Source organism: Coturnix japonica, chromosome 3 (assembly GCF_054131305.1).
Source record: "Coturnix japonica strain WE chromosome 3, WE-NBRP24, whole genome shotgun sequence".
NCBI lineage: Eukaryota > Metazoa > Chordata > Aves > Galliformes > Phasianidae > Coturnix > Coturnix japonica.
Window position 1 is genome coordinate 10,651,853 of NC_140665.1, and position 20,559 is coordinate 10,672,411.

At 44.0% G+C, this 20,559-nt stretch overlaps 2 protein-coding genes across 3 annotated transcripts in view; one reads left to right on the forward strand and one right to left on the reverse strand.

The window, feature by feature from the left end:
• Positions 1-8,767: 8,767 nt before the first annotated feature.
• On the reverse strand, positions 8,768-9,500 carry LOC146761281 (uncharacterized). Its single transcript, XM_085542695.1, has 2 exons — positions 9,170-9,500; positions 8,768-8,796 (listed from the first exon to the last, which is right to left on the reverse strand). Exons 1-2 carry the CDS (start codon positions 9,498-9,500, stop codon positions 8,786-8,788), a joined length of 342 nt encoding a protein of 113 aa, XP_085398821.1. The 3' UTR covers positions 8,768-8,785.
• Positions 9,501-9,523: 23 nt separating this feature from the next.
• Positions 9,524-20,559, forward strand: part of FBXO11 (F-box protein 11) — a 60,909-nt gene continuing 49,873 nt past the window's right edge. Inside the window, exon 1 of one of the 2 annotated variants that reach the window (XM_085542655.1) lies at positions 9,524-9,987. In XM_085542655.1, coding sequence (XP_085398781.1) covers positions 9,879-9,987 — 109 coding nt within the window. In that variant the 5' untranslated portion in view covers positions 9,524-9,878. The remainder of the gene's footprint in view (positions 9,988-20,559) is intronic. The other variant, XM_015856901.2, reaches the window with a different exon arrangement.

The following is a 20,559-nucleotide window of genomic DNA, read 5'->3' on the forward strand; positions in this document are numbered from 1 at the left end:
GCGTTACACTGGTGTATAATTATATGAATTTGATGACCTGAGTTGAATAATGTCAAAACTGCTTTACTTGTATTCCAGAAAAGGAAAGCAATCAATTAAGAGCTTTGTTTTCTCTACCATTATTTTTAGATATGACATCTGTCATATCATGCTTGATAGCAACCCAATGTACTTACCCTGGACTATCTCTTTATATGCTTTTTAGTCAGTAGCCAAACACAAATTAGTTCAGATGGAGCTACAGTCTATGCAGAGGCACATATGTAAAGTGAGAGCAGTTGGAGGATGAAAGGGTTACTTGCACCCACTTATCCTGATATTAAACTTTAAAATGTAGAACAATTTTTTAATACTAAGGGAGAAGAGATTGTTTTTGCTTCATTTGGTAAGGTTCAAGCCTTAAAGATGATTACAATCCAAACTCTAGAAAAGTATTTTAAAGATGCTGTTAGCTAATTAAATTCAGGAGCAGCAGATTCTAATCTACCTTGCAGGAGCATGGGAAGTAACAGTATCGGTCGCTTTGGCTGCCTTGCAATTCTGGGAGATTAGAGCACAGGTCACTTAGCATGACTAACTATAATCAAGGGTAGCAAATACCTCTCCAGGCATGTCACTACACCACACCTATGGGAAGACTGCAGCATGGTCCAGCAGCTGATTACTCCCTGGCTGGAAGAAAGCCCCTTCAAGACAGAACAACCTTCTTCCCTCAGCTCTAAAGGTCATCCACTGACTTCCTCCTCTGGTTTAAAACATGCTCTCTTCCAAACCACAATATGAATCCCATCTTTATACTGTTTGGAAGAAGAAAGCCACAAGAAGACCCATATTCATGAGAGAAAAGTTTACTGTCTGGGCTTTATTACTTTGGTGGGGGGTTTTTTTTTGGTTGTGCTTTTTTTCCTTCCGAGATAATTGCCAGCTTTAATACTGAATCAGGGTGAATTTTAGACAAATTTATATTTGACAGTCCAATTAGAACCGCTCACTAACTATAATAGAAATATATTTTCTCTGCATGTGCAGAGGATATTTTTCCCTTTTATCTCACAGTATGAATGATGCACAGGACAATTCCAATTAAAACCAACACAAACATTCCGATCCCCAATCTTCATCTTTTTACGTCCCTTCACCAACTACTCTTGCACACCACCAAAGAATTTGACTCATAAATGTGACTGCTAGCTTCTTTCTCCAACACCTCACAGGCTGAGTTTTGAAACACTGAAGGCATATATACACATAGACCAACACACTGCCTTGCAACTGAACATAGTCAGCTGTCAAGACACTCACACAGGCTGTGGAAGCTACATAGTCATGACGGCTAGACCTCCAGTATCCACCCAAACATCTCCAGAGCTACGCAAAACTGCTCTGCATATTCCACAGTCCAGTGCTGCCCAAAAAAACCAGCCATTGCAACTCACGTCACATTGAAAAAGAATTATATAATATAAAGAACATTTGATTTGATGCTTTTTCTCATTCTCATTTGTTTTCTGCATCATATATCACTGGGGAAAAAATAAAATGCACACTCTCAAAAGAAGCAATGCTACCTATAGATGTAAATCTAAAACCGAACTTACATCAAAATATACCTGTTTTTGCCAAGCAATATTACAAGACAAAGTCATCCACTTAATCGCAAACAGAAATAAGATCATCAGTTTGATGAAAAAAGACAAAGACCAGCCATTAAGAAATGGAGATTACAAAACAAACATTATGAACTTCTAGAACAACATCTGCATCATGTGCTTACAGTGACTGACAACAACTTGTACACACAAACAGCACACAGTTTCCTCTTATACAATTCCTAATTGGAAAAGTCTTTAGAATGTTTGACTAACATTGTCTTATTCAAGTTTCCCTTCTCATCTCAGCCAAATGAGACTTCAAAATGCATGAGAACCTCAGTTTTCCACTTTCCTCTTCTGCTTTGCTGTGAAGAAGAACAGAAACAAATGCTGAGCTATGAGAAGACATAAGGTTTTCAGTGCCTCAGCAAATCTGGTTTTGTAGTACTGGACACAGACAAGTGAAGGAAAGTCAGAATTGATTAAACAAATTTAGATCTTCAGATGTAACTGTTTTGGAAGCTGTCCTTACAGTGACTATGCTGTCACCTATATCATATAAATTTCTTCAAGGCCCAGATCACACTGACACTTATAATCAGTAGTCAGCAGAGAGGATTTTGCAGTGCTATTGATCTCATTTAAACACATGTTCTGAATGGATGATCTCTTCCCCATCTCTGCTTGTCAGCAGAAAACTGATGAGAACCCAAGACATTAGTCATAGGCAACTGAAGGAGAGAACAGGCCTTTCCATACACAGTGCCAGTTATCCTTTACTGGTTAACTTGGGTGAATTCCTGATTTTGTCTTCTGCATAACAAAGGATTATGGACCTTGATGACCAAGGATTCAGATAGAGATACCTCAAGCACATTACCTTGAAAAATGATTATATTTTGTCAGTGTTGTCTGTTGCAAAATACCACCTATTGATCAGCTCACCCTGCTGAGGCACAGGAATACTTACATGTGAGTAAGAGTATAAACAGGAGCACGTATTTCCTCACCATAGAGGTAACTAGCAAAACCACATGGCACTGGTTAGAATCATCCAGAGACACTGACGCCCCTTTCCAATATTATCACCACTTACCCTCAGCAGAAGAAGGAAACAACCAACATCACCACCACCTGGCAACAAATGGAAACAAACTGCTTAAAGTCATTAAGCCCACATGCTTTGAGTGACTGTAAGCTGGTTATCTTTAAGTACGTGCTTCCACTTGCTGAAACAGATTCATTAGCCAAGAAACAATACAGTGCATCAGCAGCCCAAAGAGATGCTACAGCAGAGCAGCCACATCTGAGAGCATCCCAGAAAAACAGACCTAGTGAAACATGGCTTTCACCCAAAGGTTCAGGAAGGGGCTAATGGAGTGCAATTCCAGGATCACAGCAACTGTGTGCAACCCCAACTTCCCACCATGCAGGAATCATGCCTTCCTGCCACATCCCTGCACTAACAGTTATACACATACATGAAAACTAGCTGCACTTCTAGCTAGATTATTTTTCAGCTAAATTACATCTTTGATCTGCTTAGCCATGCTGTTGCATAAGCACTAGTAGAAGACGGTAGGGGCAGCAAAACAACACCTGTGAAAAGCAGGCTTGCTTTTTAATGGCAACAACAAATTAAACCCTAACTGCAAAACACTCCTCAGGATATTCAAAAACCCTTTCTGGGGAAATATCTTCCATAAATCACTTGCAATTTTAACTAGACCTTTTCCTCCATTCATAAGAGAAGTCATGACTGAAATTCATCTGAGGCTTAGAAGGACAAGGACCCAACTCCTCCAGCTGCCCAACCCAGAGATGGAACAAACTGACAAGACATGCACATATGATGTGCCACAGTTATTTACTTTTTCTAATCAGTTCCTGGCAGGCTCACTGCAATTCACTTCACAACCCTTCCATATTTAAATAAAACCCCAGAAGAAAAGCACGCAGTTCTGGAGCAGGAGATCCATAGAAGTGGTCTATCAGGCAGCAAAGAAAGATAGTAAGATTCTTCATATTCATCACTGTTAGTACGAAGAACTTGTTCCCACCAGTGAACAAGAGGTTACTGACAAGGTAAAGTAGGCAGATAATAGTAATAGAATCCACATACATACACCTGCTTTGGTTTCAATATCTGAAGCAACAACATTTTACCACCGTATTCACACACTGATGGTGAGACTACTTTGCTTCGACACTTTCAGTTCTTGTGTTCAGGACTGAAGTAGGTATCACTCCTTCATAAACCTCAGAGTTAGCACAGAGGTGCTGAATACCATTTAAGAAGCATCTTTTGGATGTTCTACAATGCCATTAAAACCTGAAAATGCTCCCAAGCAAATCCTGAGGCGGGTGATGTTTGTACTCACCCACAGATTCAGTTCTGAAACATGACCAGCAGAGTGCTGATGATGCTTTGAAACTCAGAACACCATTCCACCAGGACTCTTCAACAGCTACTTTTTATTAAAAAACAAAATCGGAGACATCATTCCAACTTCCAAAAAACTCTTTATTAGGGCAGAATCAAAATTAGGATGTTAAATAACCAAGTTTCAACAGTGTGTACTTACAAGAAATAACACGCTTCTTCCCAAGGTTTTGACTCATTCTGCAGAATCCAAGTTGGTACAGCAACAAACAACACACCGGGCACAGACATACATCCATCTACAATCTACAAGGCAGCCCATTAAGGACAGCCAAAATCAGGTTTGATTGCAGGAGACAGAGACTCCAGGCAAACACACAGAGTTTTAACAATCATTTACTACAAGATCAGGAAGATTTAGCAGAACCAGAGATCAGAGCAACTGCAACAAAACAGCATCCACACATTCAGCTGCAAGTCCAACCAGCTGTAGATACCTCTATTTCTGAAAGGCTCACTACATCCAAGCTTACGAGAAACAACCCTCTAGGTTTAAATTCAAGTAGTCACCAGTGGCTCAGTCCCAAGCCTTCAAAACAGTATTTTTAGACTAAGTATATGTTAACAACTTATGAAATAGTTAGAAATTACAGGTAGAAGCTCATGCTTCTAAAAGCTGTGATGCGATGCTGTGGAGAAAGTCCTAAAGAATCCTGTTCCTTAGGTTCTATTCCTGGCCCCACTAATAGCCTGAAAATGTTTTTGGGCAAGTTATTTCAGCCCTTTGTGCCTCATTGTCATCTGTAAGGAGAGGGATAGACATGTGGCCCCTTGCAGAGCCATCTGATCAAACACCAAGACATGATTTCTTGTATTTCTCACTCAGATCCAGGAGTTGCATGTAGCAGAAGGCTCTGCAATGGACCTTCAGCAACAACCTGCAACAGTGGCCCCAGCATACTACTTTATCCTCAAATATTAAGGTAGAGCCATGGAGAACACTGTGCTTTCCACCTAATAACAGGTCAGGGATTTAGTGTTCTTTAATGTGCTGATTCTGAACAACCTTAAAGAGATTTAGGCCTTCATTAACAATTTAAAGGCTGTTTCTACTTATCTTCTGTGAACCCCTTAGAAGTAAACCACAGCCCACCATCCAGTAAAATGTTATTCTAGACTTGTTTTGATCAATACTCACATCCTCAGGCTAAGCAGGGATCGTAACAGGCATGTCCAACCTGCAGCCCTCATGCAGCCCAGCAGAGCCTGCAAGGCAGCCACCCCCCTCCCACCACAGCAGCAGCTCAGCCCAGCCCCAGGCATACACCCATTGCTCAGCAGCAACCAAACATCAGTGCACTATTAACACTGAGCTGAAACCCAGACATGGAGAGAGCACAATGCTAACTCATACTATGGCAAATAATTGTATGCCTTTTGATGCACCGGTGAAACAGTCCTGCGAACAGCAAAAAACAATAGGCAGCCTTGATTTCTGTTTTGATGGAAGAATTTGAGAATAGGTTTCAAGACAAACCATTTTTGTAAATTCACAACTCCGTTTTCATCTGACACAAATACATTTCTCAAATGCAATGCACACATTTGCAGTCAGATAACCAACTCAAAAACCTGATCATGTCTCTTTACCTGATTTTTATAAGAGAAATACTCCTCACTTCACAGTCATGCCTAATTCATGCCATCACTTTTGGCAGTAGTACATTTGTGGACAACTGTTGGACAAAGCACAGAAAAGCTGAAAAGCTTCACAAAAATAAACCACCTCCAGTGAGAACCTACTAAATTCTAACCACTGCCATTGAACCAAACTGATTCATTAGAACAAACCCAAGGTCAAACTTCCAATTAGTTTTATGGCTTTGTTGCTCTTTTTCTGCTTGAATAGATATACTAAAATTCAAAATAAATTAATGTATTTAAGCAGCAAAAGTATGTTATACAAGTGGTGCTCCAAAAGTACTGCCTCCAGTTTTATTCTTTTGGTCCACAGGGTAAGAAGTGGATGGTGGTGGGATGGCAGCAGAGGTCAAACCTCCCAACCAATATCCCATTACTTGTTGCATCTGTCTGACATAATGACATATGACAAGGAAGTCCATAGGGAACAAAGGGGTCACCAGAATCTTCCACTTAAAAACAACTCCTTCATTGACACTTGAATATTTAAGGAAATCCAACAGAGCACATTGAGATGTGCATGATGCAGTGGCAACAGTAGGTCAATTGTATCTGTCATAGCTTCCAGAAAATAAGAGGCATTACTTTCAGAGCAACCTACTGTCCAAGGCAACTACTATTCACTCAGTGGGGCCCAGGCAAGCCAAAAGGTGGGACACTCACGCATTCTAAGATGATTCTGCTGCACATTCAAAGCATTCTCAACACTCCCTGAAATAGGGGTACTAAAGAATGGGTGCATTAAAGGAAATAAAATAGTGGTGATTCCTGCAGATTAACCTGGTCATAGAATCACAAGGTTGGAGAGGACCTACAAGACCATCCTGTCCAACTGTCCTCCCATTACCATTGCTACCACAAGCCACTAAACCGTATCTCGTAGCTCCTTATCCAGATGTCTCTTGAACACTGCCAGGGACAGCAACTCCACCACCTCCCTGGGCAGCCATTCCAGTGCCTGATCACTCTTGGAGAGAAAAGGTTTTTCCTTATGCCTAATCTAAACCTCCTCTAGTACAACTTGTGGCCATTTCCTCAGGGTTTTGCTGACTCAATAGCTTACACTGGCCCACACTAATTTGTCAACCGTCTCACCATCTTGTTTCTTCTTTATTCTCCACTGAAATTTTAGAAAATGACTTAACTGTATCATCCATTATCTTCACCAGATCTTCAAGGTGCCTGTCTTCTTCCCTTCAGAAATCAGCAGAATCAGAATTGCTCACTTGTCTCTCTGCATATCAGACTCACAAATAAATAAGGAACCCTGTAGCAGTATTTCCATCACCACTTGTGTTACTTCTGTGAAGTTGCCTCATTAGTTAAGCAGCTCCAACTACTCATAATTAACAACCCATTGGCATCACTAAGCACACTGTGGCATCTCTTTCCGCATGCAGAAAGGAAGTTGATCTCTTGGCAGCCAACTCTTCATGTACATAATGAAAAGATCCATGCTTGAAATTCAGTGCAGATTGGATACACCACTGAACACACCATGTGTCCTTGTGCGGCAGAAGGGGGTTTCTTCAAGAAGCTTCACAGCAATAATTAATCCATGAGATTGCCATATGTAAGTTTTTAAGAAATGACTTACAAAACTGAAATTACAGTTGTCACCATAGATAAACAGGATACATTTAATTCAGTTATTAAGGAAAAAGAATTTAGTTAAGACTGTCCTTAAGAATTTCCAGGCTTTCTGATGTCTGTCCTCTTAAAGCACAGCCAAGATTATTAGAAGAGTAATGTCACTATTTTGATAGCCCATGCCTTGTAAGATACAAACAAACACTTCCACACATCAGTTTTATACCAATGATTTATTTAGTAACTTTATACAGTTCGTCTTACATACTTACCATATTGTCCCAAAGAACTTACCACTGTAGCCTTCTAGAGATCGCTCTCAATCTTGGCTAAATCAGTAAGACTTCATATTAGAACCATTCCTGAATAGTTACAACATTCCCCCCCCAGCCCACCCCAACTCACAATAAGTTTTACTCACTCATACCATTATGTTCTTAACACAAGTTAACAGCTTAAGAATTCAATTACAAAAGCTGTCTTTGAAGCTAACTCATTTTTTGGCATAAAGTACTTCAAGATCAAGACTTTGACTTCTAAGAAGTCTTGCTCTAGGTCAAGTCCCAAACAATTTTCTTCTAGTATCAGAGGCTTCAGATGAAAATTGCTCTCCATCCATTTTGGCTCTCAAACATCTTTTCAAGAACTTTGGACATTTGGACATTTATATGAATTTGAAGTACACTACTGAATAATTTCAGGTAACTCTGAGTCACTAAGAAATCACTTCCTGGATCTTGGAGGAGGAAAGATATCAACTAGAACAGCTTAACAGAAACACAGTCAATTTACTGAAATGCTAGAGAAGTTCCCAGGCTATGTGAAATTCCTTAACTGTGTCACAGCAAGTTAGGCACAATTCCTGAGTATGGATCATTCTTTTCAGCATTGTGAAACTGCTTTTAAAAGCAGAAAGCACTTTGATACCTGCACATTCTAACGAACATCTGCTAGCCTGACAACTGCTATGGCAGATAATGGCCTCAAATAGAGTGACAGTTCTCTTTCTGTGAAGGTCACTTCACACTTACTAAACCTTGTCATTCATCCTCCTTTGAGAGGTATAAGAATTCTTTTTCTCAGGCACGAAGAACAATCCTCCACTGTTTTTTCTTCATGGCAACAAAAGACAAAGTCTAAAAAACATATCCCTTTATATATGCATTACATATGCACTTGGTTTTTGAACTGATAGGCACTTCAGTCAACTTTAATTATCATTGACTTTAGAAGCACAAATATAAACATCTTTAAATTATGACTTATGTTTTGAGAGAGCAGTCACCTTCTAAGGTTGCACTATATCATCACATCAGCTTTGAACAACCCTCTGCCTAATGTACTTTTAATTACAAGCATTTGCTTACGTTCTACACCAACTAACGCAGCAGGTGCTCATTCCAGAGGCCTCAAGTGCTCAGTTTAAAGCAGTACTACACACTGACCAACCTTAACAGCAATAGAAGCAGTCTCTGCAAAGACAAGGTGCACTCCTCACTGCTTGGATTTCACCATTTTATTAGCAGAACTCTGAAAAGCAAGAAAACACAGTTTGATACAATCATTCTCTCCTGGTTGCGAGCCACTAACACAACAAACAGAATAAAACAGACACCTCACAGAGTGCCTAAACATTCAGCCTAAAATAAACAGCATATTGATATACGAGAGGAAGAGTACACAGAGCATGAAGCACACACCCCACACGGACAAGTTGCTAACAACTACTCAGGGCACAAACACTCTGCGGAAACCAAACTCCCACCGCAGCCCCGAGCACACGCGTGTTACCAAGGCAGGGCACACACACACAACACACACACACACACCGAGGCACAACTCGGGCTCCCTCCCCTCACACTCGCGGGCTTCCTCTAAGCTCCTCATCCCGCTGCTCGCCCACCTGTGCGCCCGAAGAGAACCCGATGTGAGCGTTCCGCAGCCCTGAGCCGGACCCTGCGGTGCGATACGGCCCCGCCAGGCCCAGGCATCGCCCGGCTCCCCCCGGTGCCTCCCCAGGCCTCATCCTCCACCGCCGCCATGGCGGCCGGCCCACAGCGCAGCGCAGCGCCCGGCCCGGCCTCCCCCGCCCGCCCCTTATATCGCGCTCCGCCACCCCACCCCGCGCCGCGCCGCTCGCCCAACCCGCGCACCATAGAAGCGGCGCACCGATTGGCCGAGCCGCCGTCGGCCCGCTGTGTGGGAAGCGGCGATTGGCGGAGCGCGGCCGCCATCGGCCGCCTCCCCGCGAGTGTGTGTCTCCGGCAGTGTCAATGGCTCCTCCTGCCACGGAGCAGCGACGGGCTTGAGACGGGCAGGACCGCGGGGCTCCTTTAAGAGAGGGATTTAGGGGGGGCCGGGAGGGGGGCGCGGAGCCGACGTCCCCCACAGGCAGCGCTCGGGAGACCCAGCGGCTCCTCTGCCTCCGAGCGAGCCGGGGAGCGGCGGGACCCGCGCCCGGAGCCCCCTCCTTCCCTTCCTTTCCCTTCCCTTCCCTACTGCCCGCTGCGGCGAAGCGAGGCGGCCGCCCGCGGCTCCCTCCTTCCTCCCGACGAGGCGCCGGGTGCCGGAGGCTTCCCCCCTCCCCTCCCGCCACCCACACGAGTCGGCAAATGAACTCGGTCCGAGCCGCCAACAGGAGACCCAGGCGAGTGTCCAGGCCGCGCCCGGTGCAGCAGCAGCAGGAGAGGAACAACGCCGCCGCCGCCGCCGGGGATCGGGGTAAGCGCGGCGCCGAACGCGGCCTGTGCGGGGCTGCTGCCGGAGCCGGGCCTCGCCGCGGCAGGAAGGGCCCGGGCGGCTTCAGCGCTGGCTCCCGCTCAGGCCGCGCTTTGTTTGGCTCGGGCTCTGCCCGGCCCGGGGCCGTCGGGCCCCGCCGAGAGAGAGAGAGGGAGGGAGGGAGGGAGAGAGGGAGGCGGGGGCTCGGCTCGGCCCCGCGCTCCCACGCCCGCCGCTGAGGGGGGGGGGAGGGAACGATCGCTGCCGGCCCCCCAGGAGGGAGCGGGCCGAGACCCCCCCACACCCCTCCCCCCGGCCCTCGGGGCTGCGCCGCCATCGCCCGGCGGGGGGAGAGAGCCCGGGGGCTGCGGGAGGAGGGGAGCCGGCGCCGGGCACCCCCGGCAGAACGCGGCCCGGCGGCGTGCTGCGCAGCTCGGCGGCAGCGCTTGGGCTGGGGGAGCCAGGCTCGGCGGAGGGGCGGCCCAATGCCGCCTATTTACAGCCGGGCCCCGGGGCGGCCGGAGCGGGGCCGCCGTCCCCTCGCGCCTCGGCCCTGCCCGTGGGTCCGCCCGCCCCGCTGGGGCCGGGGCCTAGCGCCGAACGGCGGCGATCCGAGCCCGGGCAGGGAGAACACCATTGTGTGAGGGAGGAGGTGGGAGCCCTGCCCTCACGGTGGCCGGGGAGCGGCGGAGAGGGGCAGATCCCTCGGGCCCGGAGCCTCGGGCAGCGCCGGTGCCGCCTGCGTGCTCGCCGCCTTCCACATTTCCTCCGCATTTATTTATTTATTTGGAGGCGAGATGGGGGTGGGATCGCAGGAGACATTTTGCATGGCTTATCTGCCGGATGGGGCTTTAATGTTTCGTGCGGCGGCTGTCACGGTTCCCGCACGACGGAGGGGACGGGTCGGCGGTGCGGGTTCGGATGAGCAAATGTCTCGTTAAAATAAAAGAAAGAGCCCCTCATTGTCAGGCGGCCGCCTTTTGTTTGAGTGTCGGGGCTATCGCCTGGAGAACGCGGCGCTGAACCACGCAGATGCGTCACGATAAATATCTCAGCGCCTCTTCAGCAATCAAAGCGTTTTAATCGAATGAAGTAAATACGATTTAATCTGAGGAAGTATTTTTAATTCTGCGTCTCTCTCCCCTCCCCTTCCTGCCCCCGCCCCCCCCCCCGCACACATTGGTCAGAGCAAAGAATGTTCCCCAGACCGGAGCGGTGTATGTACCAGAGGATGTGATGTCTTATGCCCAATTATGGGGCTTGTGTAAATCTGACCAAATCTTCCGTAAATATATAATTAAAATGACTTCTCTGCTAAGCTGACATTAAAAAAAAAGAAACCCAAGGTACTTCCTCCTCTCAATGATCTCAATGACACACGCTGAAGGTTTTCATCCTTGTTGTTCCATATACATAATGCAGGTTTCTCTCAGCCCCCGAGTTCACTTCTGATTTCCAACAGATAGAAAATAGGATTTCTAAAGGCATTGGGAACGCCGTGCTCACCCATCAAACGCTGTGATTGTTCAGCTTTACATTGAGCTACCCCCGTCCCGCTGCTCACATGGTACTAATTTGCTACAGATACAGGCAGAAACTTTTCCTGATAAAATAGGAGGCTGTGATTTATTTGCGTTGTTCTGACGTTTTGTGCAATTCCGCATTAACTTTTTTTTGGTCCTCCCATGCGTTGTTACTGCTGTTTACCACTCAGTGGTGGTAACCCTGTGCCAAAATTCCTGTTCCATATGGGTCACCATTGCTCGCTTTTTCCTTCCATTTTTGAAGGTCAGTGGCTCTGAGGTCTGACTCCTCAAAAATGCATTACGAGTATTGGGGTCTTTTGTGTTGGATTGATTTACATTTAGGGTCTCTCCTGTCCAGTTCCTGTCCCCATCTTGAAGCTGGAGGCCTGATCCAGTCGCTCTGGAAGCTGGTGCCAGTTTTACCTGTGACTTTGATGGCTTTGTGCAGGGCTGTAAGTGTAAGGGATGATGAATAATGCTGCTAAATTAGAAGCCGATATGCTGGGGTTAGACTGTACCACACAAGTGCTGACTTCTTTTCACCTTTATTCCCAAGCAATGTAGGTCACCTTAAAAAGACCGTAGAAAAGAAGCAGTGCGAGTTATTAGTAAAGGATCTAAATTAAACTCAGATGTAAATGTGGTTAAAAAGATTTTATTAGATAATGCGAGTGTGTTTGTGATAAAATGAAAAGTATTTTTTGCTATAATTAATTCCTCCTTCATATCTGTAAGGAGGGGCTTATAAATACCTTGGAACAGCATTTGTAATGTAGCACATGGTTAATCTTTGGAACTTGTTGTTGTTTCATGTCAGTAAAGCAGATTGCTCAGCAGAGCGTGTGCTAGATCCAGAACTTTATTTATTATTTGATGCTGCACAAGTGTTTTGCAACTGTGCAACAGCTGCCAAATTTTCACCACTGGTTAAAAACTGAGTGTTCCGGCTCCTGTTATTAACACATCGCAAGGGAAAAAGGCTTTAAAAATCCTCTACCAAGAGTTCTCTGGCAAGGTTTAAAATAATATCATGCCATGCTTTATCATTCAAGGTTATTCTTATTTTATATATGTAGTACAAATGATCTAATTAGCGTATATTCATACTGTTATGCATTGATAAGTAATGATTTCGGGCCTTTATTCTGATTGCAATGGGAAAAGGACATCATAAACACATACAGATAATAATTTTTCTCCCCTAACCTTATAGTGTTGTATAGCCAAGATAAGATATCATCGGGATATTCTTCTCAAGATGTTTTGCCTTATGTTCCACTGTTCACACCTCCCTCCATCTAAATTAGCCACTCTGGCTCCACTCTGCTTCTTCTTCTTTACCTTCTCCCTGCTGATCTTTCCCCAGGCACCAGTGGGGCTGCCAATGGTTTGGTCAGTGGGGCTGGAATTCTGCACAAAGAATCCACTATTGATGGATCCCTTACTTTTATTTAGGAGAATGGTCTGACCAAAGGGAACTCTGCGCTGGGTGATGTCTGTGTTTAAATATTGCCATGTTTGCTTGTAGTGCCTTTTTGTGTGTTTATTTATTTATTATAAATAACAATAATCCTGAGCGTGTAGGCTTAGTTACATTTTCAGGAAGAAAATAAGATCTGAAACTAATAATAATGATAATAAATAATAATAAAAAGGCCAGAGTGCAGCTACACTTAACCAGAAAGCTACAGCATTCAATAGTTTGTTTTTTCTCATTTCTGACCTTCTCAGAATGAGAAATCCATGAATGCGTGTGTGCTTCTTTGTAACATCAGTGCAGTCCTGGATATGGTACTAATGAGGCTCTGAGATTTATGTCCAGCATTAAGTGTTTTCAGGATTGTGTCTTGCATGTTGTTAAGTACCACGTGTGCAGTGCCATGGCAGCTGGGGCTACCGAGCTCCTGCTTCTTTCTTTTATATTGTGCTGGTGTCCATGTGACGAGGCAGTGAGCAGGCTCAGAGCTGGCTGTGCCAACAAGCAACTCCTTTTTGCCTTTCACAGGTGTATTTTTGGCAGGAGCTGCCGGTAGAAGGGAAGGGACAATGCTGAATGCTTGTGGGTGTGGTGGGACCGTGGCTGATCTGATTTAGGTTGGGTTGAGCTAGGTCAGTGCTTATAGAGTTGGTGCATATGGAGTGCAGCCCATGCACCTACCTTATTAGTTGGCTTTTCCTATATTTTTAAATGCTTTTCTTTCCATCCTTGGTGTATTTTCCAAAGAAAACAAGACTTGTAGACCCGTGCAGTCTGTCTGTCACTCAGCAGCTTCTGAACTTGTGAGCTCATTGCAACCGGATTTAACAAAGGAGTGTGAAGTTCTTAACTTTTGTGAAAATAGGCGGCTGGGCAGAGCGAGAAGACAATGAGGGAGAGACACTTATAACTTACACTTTATGCCCATGCCAAGAAGCAACAGCCAGCTGGCCTGTCAGCACACAAGGTAATTGAAGTAGTCATTTGTCTGAGTAGGGGACACGAATGCTGGAAGTACTGGGAGAAAGAGTGGGTTAGGCTGTGTGAGGCACAGACACGTAGAAACTAAGCTCCGGTAGATCTCTTGCTCACCCAGCTTGAATTTTGTAATGTCAAGATAAATATCTCAGGAAACTTAGGGAGTCTTTCATTTGGGCCTGTTTCCAACGTGCGTATGTATGTGCGTGCATGATTATTCTTTAGTTTTTTAATACATTCGCCAGAAGGGATATATTGGTGCTTGCTGGGCTGTAGCAGTAAAAGCATTAAACGACTCCTATTCTGAAGCAGATGCCCAGACTTGTATCAAAATAACTAAATTGATTCCAGTTTTTTTAGGATCATCCCTAATGGCAAGAAGTCAAGAAGTCAGCATCAGTTGCTCCAGGTGGAAAGAAATCTAATACAGGTTTTTCCATATTCTTTGAAGGAGAATCTTAGGCTGTGAAAAGATGTGTTGAGGTATGGATATGTTCTTTGCAGTGGAAAGTCCCCAAAGTTGGCCTTTAAGATAAAAAAATGAGGATTTATGAACTCGGTACTGCAAGCATTACTGCTCCTTCTCAAATCCTGATCCTGCTTCATGCGTGCGAAGGAGTTGTGCTCTTCTACTGTTGTCCTTATTGTGGGACAAGCGCCTAAATTTAGGCTAAAGCATTTCTCATTTCTGGAAAGATGGAGTATATTTCTTGCTGGTAACAATGCTGGTTGTCCCTAGTTTTGGTATATCTTGGTCATTCATAAGAATACCAACAACTGGTAAAGTTTCCCAGATATACTAAGTCTTTTTGAATTTTGTTTCTAAGCTACAAAGTCTTGGCCTCGATGGTCAAGTAACCGATGTCTCCTCCATGTGTCTGTTTGATAGCTTTCTGTTTGGAGGAAGGTCACACTCTATCCCTTTCCTGCTTCGCTGCTTCCTGGGAGCTTCACAGTGGCATAGTGCACCACAGCTGTGTGTCGTGCTTTTATTGCAGGACATTAGGCATAATAAACACAATGGGCACTAAACACACAGAATTCAATGCATGCACTTGGAATTGGAGTACTGTGAGTGTTCTGTTAGCCCAGCAGCTGCCTGGGAATGTTGAGCTTCCAGCTTGCTTCCCCTAGCAGCTTCATCACCAGCACTGTGAGGCTGGGGTGTCCAACAAGTGCCGATGTGCAATATATGCTCATTGCACTTGCACACTGGTATGGGTTAGGGGACGTGAGGGGTTGTCACTGCAGCAGGAGCAGCTCCTTTGGTCACTACTGCTCTGCCTTGCTTCTACAAAGGAGGTTGCTGGGAGCAAGAGCGCTCCAGGTGTGTTGCAATGCGGGTCACCTATGGCACAGCTTCAACTTCCTTCAGCAGTTCCTTCAACTGCTTGATCTGCTGTACAGAGGAGGTGGTATGTTTCTCTAGGCTGCCCTGAGGTACACAGATTCAACGTGTTCAGCACTGTTTGTCATAAGGAAGGTAAATCAGAACTGTGTCAATAAGAAGACAGGGAGACGTGACTGAGGAATTAAAAAATTGGAAATCTGCTTTCAGTTGATTTTGTCATTACTTAATCTTCCTGTGTTTGCTTATTGGTTAGTACTTATGTTTGTTTCTTTGCTTACGCGTTGTTCCTCTGTTGAATGCTTGAAAAGGAAGGTGTCCTTGCTAATTTTGATTGTTGTTTGTACCGTTATCATCTGGATATATCCTGAAGTTTTAATTTGAGTTCTTTGCTTCTTGATGAGCTGAGCTGCTGAGGGAAGGAAAAAAGCAAACTAAAATATGTAGTGAAACTACTGAACACCTATTAAAATTCTATCTGTATGATTCTGTCGTTAGAGAACTCTTAAAGTGATTCAAAAGAGGAAATCCAGGCCTTGCTATAGTTCTGATGTGAAGATGACACTATGTATGCATCTCGTATGATCGTAATTTTGCTTCTGACTAGGAAGTTGAGTGAGCTTTGTGAAGGTGGTTAAAACCTCTGGCTTTGGGGTACTTCTAGATAGGTAACTCGCATAGCGGTTATTGTGGCTCTGAATAAATGAGGCTTACTGGAATATTACTCCCTGCTCTTAAAATGTTACGTTGTTCATCCTTTCTTTGCAGCTGGTTGGACACAATCAACAAATAACCACTTGGTTATTAAAGCATTTGGCTCTTTGGTGGGCTTTTAAGGACTACTTCTGTTCTCTGAGGTATTTCATTTAGCTGCGTTAAGACAAGATAGTTATTTTAGAACCTGGTTGCTAGAGGGAAAGATTATCCCACTATTCCTGCTTCTGAACACTTGTTTTTATCCCCTGCTTTGCGCTGGCACTTGCCAGTGGAAATGAGAGGAAGGGAGCAGGGTTGCTGTGTGATGTCGCAGCTCACTGTCACATTGGCTTGCATGGGAGATGGTGGTCCTATGCAGCGCCTGGCGATAGTCCTATCCCTGTGGTAAGAACTGTGGAAAAGCCACTGCGGTTTTGTTCTAAGGTAAGCACTATTATACATATAACAGAACCGAAATACAAGTTACTGGTAATTGTAATAGACACCTGCAGTTTGCACTCTGTTGCTGGACTCATTTGACTCTCTCCTATTATATTAAACTGGGGAATTGAGGCGTGGGTTTACTCTACAGGCTCTACCTGGTTCATAGCTTCCTTCCCGTTTTCCTTCCCCTTCCCTAGCTTTTATTGCCAAGTATGATGCTATACAGTATGGAATATCCTTTGGTTGGTTGAGGTCAGCTGCCATGGTCTCCACCTCTTGAGCACCCTGGGGGGTCCGTGAGTACCTGGTGCTATGACAGTGCTGCTCAGCCATAACCAAGGCATCGCTGTGCTGTCAGTGCAGAGCACAGTGCTATGTGGGCTGCTGTGGGGAAAGCTCACTCCATCCCAGCCAGACCCAAGCATCAGTCTTGTGTTTACATTTGTAACACTGCTTTTCTTTTCTTTTTTTTTTTCAGTCCTGACTGACTTCATGTGTGCCTGGATTGATTCTGTTACTTAATGATTGTGGATTTTAAAAATGAACCGTACCTCATATCAGATATTGCTCTTGGGCTGGGAGAGTCATGGGAATGGCTGGAAAGTATTGGGATGGAGGGCAGGAGTTCTTTGAGCTGTGGGCTGCTGGAAGGACAGTCATCTTCTAGTTCCTGAAAGCTGTACAGGGAAACAAGCATTCTTGAGGATGAGGTTAGGAAGCATATATTTTTTTTCTCCTACTGTGAATTACGATTACAAGGCACAGTGAACAACCTTAATTGGAATTACTGCACTTGCTTTGAATAACCACTGTCCAGACCAACAAAGAGCTGATCTTGCAGTCTCGTGATCATCATGCTGTGTGCATGCTTTTACACCAAGGGGCTGGTTAGCATGAATAGGTCATATTACAGTAAGTATTTCCTTTTGGTCATCCCAGTTTGTATTGTTCGGAAACAGCCTGCTTGCCTTAAGAACTCAGATCTGTGGGCCCTATTCCATTGTATGTTTTCAGTTTATACATTCAGAAGGAAAAGTTACAGAGTTCAGTCTCTGCTTTCTGAATGAGGCTGATCTGTAACTCTGCAGCCAGTCTAAATTTCAAGCTATCTTTGTATTTGGACAGGTTATTGCAGGATGACAGGTTACCATATGTCAGCTGATCTGTGGTATCTGATGCACTGTAATTGTTCATGTGTACGCTCTTAGCCTGTGGCAAATGGAAGGTAATTTGAGTTAGCTTGACCCTCTTTCATTACGCTCTTTCAAGGCACTCCCTTTTCCACGTGGATTGTTAAACCTGCTAGAGTGCCCTGGCTAAAAAAATAATCCAGTTTCTATCTCCAAGCCAGTGGTGTGTATCTTTGCAGTAGCGAGATGAGGGCTTTCCCATCATTTGCTGTATTGTTGCTGTTTTGAGACACTGCTTGTTGAAGGAATTATTACTATTCAGATATAAGCCTGAAAATCAGTCAGATGTTGTTAATTACTAGGTGTGTTTTTCTTTTGGGGAGACTTACAAAAGCTTTATGAGCACATTTTAAGACACTATAATGTATGGGTTGTTTTGCTGTACCTCGGTATACTTGTATTTGTAGAGGTAGGTTTTACTTTGACTTCTTTTAGAAGACGGTTGGTAGTTGCAATCATTCCAGTACTGCTGCAGTGCTGCTTTTTGCATGTCCTGATTCAAATTTCACTGAAGTTCTGGCTGTTTCGGAGGTTATCACTGACCACAGAATGGCACCTGACTTCAATCTGAATTGGCACGAAAGGTGAAACAATAAACTTTTTTTCTCAGAGCTTAATTGTTATATGGACATTGAGTTTGCAGCAATAAATACATAGCCATCAAACCTGCTTCATCAGTAATTATTAAGAATATTAAATAGTACTGAAACATGCATGAGCCAAAACGCTTCTCAGTTGTTAGGCATTTTCTCCTTCTCTCCCAGGCAAATCCCATCAGTTAACTACTGCACTGCTGACCCTATGTGTAATGTGTATTTCAAACGAAGCTTCCTCCGCACTTCTCATTGCTATCTGGTCAGTGAGAGTTTCTGAAGGGATTCAAGGTAAAAGGTGCAGTTGCCAAGGGCTTTTTTTTTTCCTTGCCCTTGGGGGAAATGGGCAGAAAAGTGCAGCTCTTGACTTGGGGTTCAGTGTTCTGAAGATGCAGTAGGCGTTGGTGCTGGGCAGAGTCCTCTGGGAGACAAATAGTTGTGAAGGTGATCTATCAACATAACTTCAGAGTAGGCTGTGGTTGGTTACAGCAGCTTCATACTGCAGGAGTACAGCAATGCTTCTGTTACAGTCATTTTAACATGCAGAAAATTTAATTGTTTTACTAAGAACTGAGGACAAAATGGATGCTTATTGGATAAGTATTTTGTGATTACCATGAAAGAAAAAGACTTAAGATTCCCCAACAGGCCACCAGTTTGAACTGTATGTAGTAACCATATATTTGCTGTTTCCTTTACTCAGTGCCATTTTGAAGGTGACCGGACAGCAGCTTTAGCTGGCTGTAAGACTTTGTCAAGGTGTGACTCTCAGTTTTTCTCTGAAGGTGGTAAGATTTGTGACCATCTTCCTCTTGGAGAAATGTTCTGTGTCTTTACCTCAAACAGTTATTCAAGATCAGTTATTCAAAATAAACCAGCTTGCTCTGGAATTTCACTTGCACTGTTATCTAACCTGTAGTGACTCTGACTGTCCCTGTTGAGATTGCTGATAGCGGCAGAAGATGGCTGAGCTCCAGGAAGCTGCAGAGCTGAAGGTCTCTAAGGTGGCTGCAGTAAGTGCAAATAAGTGCAAATGAGTAGTTTGTGTTCCATTACAGAGCAGTCATTTAGTTCTGATCCATTTGGTGCTTCCTCTCCTGCTCCATTCTTAACTCTGCAAAGGTGTGTTGTAATGGGGCCTTTAAGGCATATGCTTCAGGGCACTGCTGAGAGAATGTCCTTCAGTGCAAATTGAGGAGCTGTTTTGCTAGCTGAACATGAGTGAGAAGGCAGGAAATGAATGGCATGAGCTACTGTTGTGGTCTGGATGGTTAGAAGAGGAATTAGTATGGCTGTGATAGAGGACAATAGCTGAATGGCTTCAGGTGGCCGTCAATGGTGAGTTTGGACCCCTTTGTGTCCTGCCAAACTTCTTAGTATCAGCAGCTCCTGATGAATAATCTGTTAATACAATTGATGGTATCAGCATGGATGTTTGCCGTGGTCAAATTTTACCGTAAATTAAAAGATCCCAGCTAGGTTCTGTGAGTGCCCAATGAATTCTGTTCTGAAGATCAAGTCATTGTAATACATGCCACTCTGCTGCAGCACTTCCCATCTTGTCTGAGTGACTGTTGGCAGTGTGAGCTTGGATCAAACTCATTTTTAATGTGAACAGGAAATAATGCTTTTTGACGACTCTCGTCTAAACCTATTTTTCTTTCTTAAATGGAGCAGAAGAGGTTAAAAATAAAAAGTTATATACAAGAGAAACTCAATGTATATCTTCAAATGAAAATACAGTGGCCATGTTGGTGAAAGAATCACTTTATAAACTGGGGGATTCTTTAGTATTGCTCTTAACTTTAGCTTCCATAATTGGAATGAAAATAAAAAGCAGTTGTGAAGGAAATGTTAATTTGTGAAAATCTGGGAAACATGGCAAAAATAAAAATGGGAAAATGTGTTTAACCAATTTTATTTGAAATTTTCAATATTGATACCATGTGTCAGTCCAGTTATTATTATTATTATTATTATTTTTTTTGCATTTGCTTTGTCTTTTTTTTTCTGTCTTGTTTTCTGGACTATTTTTTCCAATAAATCAGAGATTTGAGCATACACTGTGTTGTGGGCTGCTTCAATGCCACTTACTATAGTGGAAGTTAAGAATAGATTGTGTGTGGCAAAATCATGATTTTTAACTGTTTGAAAGATACACCAAGCAGTACCTGCCATCCGCTGATGCTTTAAGAATGGATTAATTATCATCTTTCTGGTCAGACTGTGACAGACTGCATAGCTTGCATCATTTATTTCTGTCTCCTTAATGCCCGAGATCATAAAGAGCACCATGAGCTGCCAGTGTATCTTTTCATATGCA